This window comes from Etheostoma spectabile, chromosome 3, assembly GCF_008692095.1.
Source record: "Etheostoma spectabile isolate EspeVRDwgs_2016 chromosome 3, UIUC_Espe_1.0, whole genome shotgun sequence".
Lineage (NCBI taxonomy): Eukaryota > Metazoa > Chordata > Actinopteri > Perciformes > Percidae > Etheostoma > Etheostoma spectabile.
This window is the reverse complement of record NC_045735.1, coordinates 23,276,897-23,280,419: the sequence shown is the minus strand read 5'-3', so window position 1 is coordinate 23,280,419 and position 3,523 is coordinate 23,276,897. Positions and strand designations below refer to the sequence as shown.

The 3,523-nt window shown below is 38.2% G+C and overlaps 1 protein-coding gene across 1 annotated transcript in view; it reads left to right on the top strand.

Moving 5' to 3' along the window:
- Nucleotides 1–437: 437 nt before the first annotated feature.
- The window catches only part of alkbh8 (alkB homolog 8, tRNA methyltransferase), a 14,122-nt gene continuing 11,036 nt past the window's right edge, over nt 438–3,523 (top strand). Inside the window, exons 1-6 of the mRNA XM_032511944.1 lie at nt 438–651; nt 1,391–1,524; nt 1,624–1,724; nt 1,949–2,080; nt 2,863–2,958; nt 3,109–3,213. Coding sequence (XP_032367835.1) covers nt 514–651; nt 1,391–1,524; nt 1,624–1,724; nt 1,949–2,080; nt 2,863–2,958; nt 3,109–3,213 — 706 coding nt within the window. The 5' untranslated portion in view covers nt 438–513. The remainder of the gene's footprint in view (nt 652–1,390; nt 1,525–1,623; nt 1,725–1,948; nt 2,081–2,862; nt 2,959–3,108; nt 3,214–3,523) is intronic.

Sequence of the window (3,523 nt, the reverse complement as noted above, 5' to 3'; positions counted from 1 at the left end):
CTTAAACAATTTATCATTGACTAGATACTATAGATATATAACAGAACAACATGTCCCTGCTGGTATATTACACAATGGGGAACAAAGAGCAGTATCCGGCCAGGAAGTACCAAACAGTATTACAAAAGACGCAATAATGAATAACACGGATAGTTACTTATATTTATGACCTGCAAACATGCAAAACATCACAAAAGGGTACACATGACCAGTGAACTATAGTGAAAATACAATAAAACAGCAATTTTTTCTCAAAACAAAGGCTGCCAAACACAGGCAGGCCTATAATCGTTGCACATTGCACTACTACTAACTCATGCAACACAGCCACCGTTCATGTTATAAGTTCCTCTTCGGTTTTTTATATTTAACAAGTCAAAATACGTGCTCTTAAAAGGGTTTCAAAAGAGCCCCAAAAAGGAGAAACGTGCTCGTGCCGCTCTCCGGAGAAGAGAATCGTCGGGAACATGTGTTTGATGCTTGTTGCACCCGGACAAAATAAAATGACGTACCATGGATGCGAGTGTGGAAAACAACGTGAAAGCGTTCAGGAGGAGTAAAGTGGACAAGAAAGTTCTTCGTAAACAGTTAAAAGCCAGTCACACTTTGCTGAAACATGAAGGCATTAGTACAGCACCGCAGCCTACCAAGGTAACGGAAAACAAACATTTATAAGCAGGAAGTGGCAGCTGTCAGGCAGCGAGGAGAGCTAGCCAACGTAGCGTTTTCTAGCGTACTTAAATGGACTGATTTACGGCTATTAGACGCAATACCTATAACTCATAGTTGACTTTCAGCCCATGGCTCAGGCTTTAAGTGAGTTGTTATTTGCTGTCTAACAACTGGGATCAATTTTCAAACCTAAAGTAGTTGTTACAAAGTCTCCCGACACAAGTCTTAATCAGGTCATACAACTCAATTATATTTGTACAATGAATATCATTTGGTATATTGTTTCCTACGTCTTTGACACTTAAAATATAATGACAACATAATATGGATGTCATAAGAAGATAGTAAATGAAGAAATCTCAAAAGAATGAAAAGTGAAGAAATGAGAAGTGAACTGTAAAGTATGTACCGTGTATCTTGGACTACAGGGAGTTGTTATTAGGAAATAACATTCTGGCTACAACACAGTTTATGTTTAGTCGTCTTTTCAATTGTGAAAAAAAAAAAAAGTTGAAATGAAATAACGTGTCTTCAGGACCAGAGTAGGAAACCAACAAAAAACATTGTTTTAGTTGACTGTGAGGAATTCAGTAGACTGCTAGGGTAAGATTTCATACAGTTATTTTTTTGCAGTGATCAGCCTGTCTTGGGTGTCATCTTTCCAATTGTTTTGTTGTTAAACTGTTTTGTATCAAATTAACATTTGTCTCTTCTGCAGAGTTTGGTGGTGGCTAATGGTGGCCTGGGGAACGGCGTTAGTCGAGAGGAGCTGTCTACAGCGCTGAATGAGATGGGAGAGCTGGAGACACTGATCATGCATCCTCACAAGCCCTACGCTTTTGTCACATACAGGTGATGTGTGGACAACACTAGGCCTATATCACACCCTTAGCACTTTAAGCTGGTAATTTTGGTTTAAAATTGACGTACTTATTGTCGTTCTGTTTCCAGATCTGAAGAGAGTGCTCAGAAAGCCCACATCCACCTCAATGGGAAAAAACTTCAATGTGGAGAGAACAGTGTAACACTCTACCTCAGTTATGTTGACTCAGGTACCTAAACCTTGGCCTTAAACATTGACACCCTCAGATGCAAGCATAAATTACTGTAAGATCTGCTATAGTCGTTTGAAGCATAGTTTACCGTATATTTTAACAGTAAGTTGGATAACTAAAGCCGTTTGTTTTGTGTGCTTAACGCTCTGAAATCATGTCTGATAAGAAACATCTTTTTTGTAGCCTGTAGTATGATCCTTACTGTATGTTCTGTTTTTCAGTAACCTGTGAAAAGGAGGGATCGGTTCCTTTGCCAGAGGGATTAGTCTTGGTGGAGAATTTTGTGTCTCTGGAGGAGGAGGCTCTGCTGCTTGCTGCCATTGACTGGTCGTCTACTAATGAGGAAGTCACTGGTGAGGGGCTGCATAATGTGCTTTCTCTCTTTGTGACTGGCTGAAGTTGCTATGTTAAACTTCTCGTAGTCACCCAGGAACTTCATCGTGAACCTAAGTCTTTAACATTGAGCTTAACATCAGTGTTACCATTAGTAAGAATAGAGCAGTCTTGATTGGTAAATAATTGTTTAAACAATGTTTTTGGTTTTCCAGGCAGTGATGCAGCTTTCAAATCACACATTTACAGTTACATTTAAGAATTTAACTAAATTTAAAATGGTGCACCAATACACACATTAGAACAGGAGTGTCAAGCTCAACTTCTTTATGGGCCACACCTGAAAAAGAGAATCACATCGAGGTTCAGACGTGTAGTTCATTGACATGCTTTGATTTCACCGAAAAAGTCAAATAATCCAAGAATGTTAAAAACAGCACCAGAAATGTCTGAAATAGTGTAAAAAAAAAAAAAAAGTGTAGTGGAAAATACTGCAAAAAGCGACCGAAAAACATATAATCGTATAAAAAAGCCTCAAAGTCAAGAAAGCCTACAAACTAGCAGCAAAACAGGCAAAACTTTCTGTGCGAACCTAAATTGATTTGGGGGCCGGATCAAAGTTTGCAAGGGGACGGATTTGGCACGCGGGCCTTGAGTTTGACACATGTGCATTAGATGATAGTCTTAATGAATCATGAACAATGTATAATTTTAAACTATTCTATACAATTTATATAAGAAATACAAGAAACTGAATCTCTTTGCTAACCTGATGTGCTAACTTCGGTCTTACGCCTTTTAGCTCAAAAAGCTCTGAAGCATAGAAGAGTCAAACATTATGGCTTTGAATTTCGCTATGACAACAACAACGTGGATAAGGACAAGCCATTAGCTGCAGGTAAGCTTGCTCTAAAAAAACTGTTTAATAGGTTGCATAGATTTTGCCATTTTGTCAATGTTTTGCCTATTTTTTATTTTTATTTTTTTACATAGAAATTGCAGTAATATATCCCCTAATTACTGTGTGTGTGCGTTTGTGCGTGCGCAGGTATTCCTCAGGAGTGTCTACCAGTTCTGGAGCGGTGTATAAAAAACAAACACATTGACATCATGCCAGACCAGCTGACTGTCAACCAGTATGAGTCTGGACAGGGTGAGTTATTCCAGTCGTGTTTCTAATGATTCACCTGTATCCTATCGCAAACTTGGATACGTTTCCCAGGTTTTCATCAAGGCTTTGTAAACATGACCGACAACATGTGGAGTAAATGGCTGCTAGTAAAAATACAGAACATATGCAATGTTATTTAAAAAATAAATAGTTCACACCCGTGAGTAAATCCCAAAAATATTGTTTGTTTTTTAATGTTTTTTTGCCTTGGAGTGGTTCAGGAATTTAATATTTGGTGGAATAACTCACTCTCTGCGTGATTAGATAGAGATTAGATTATACTTTATTCATC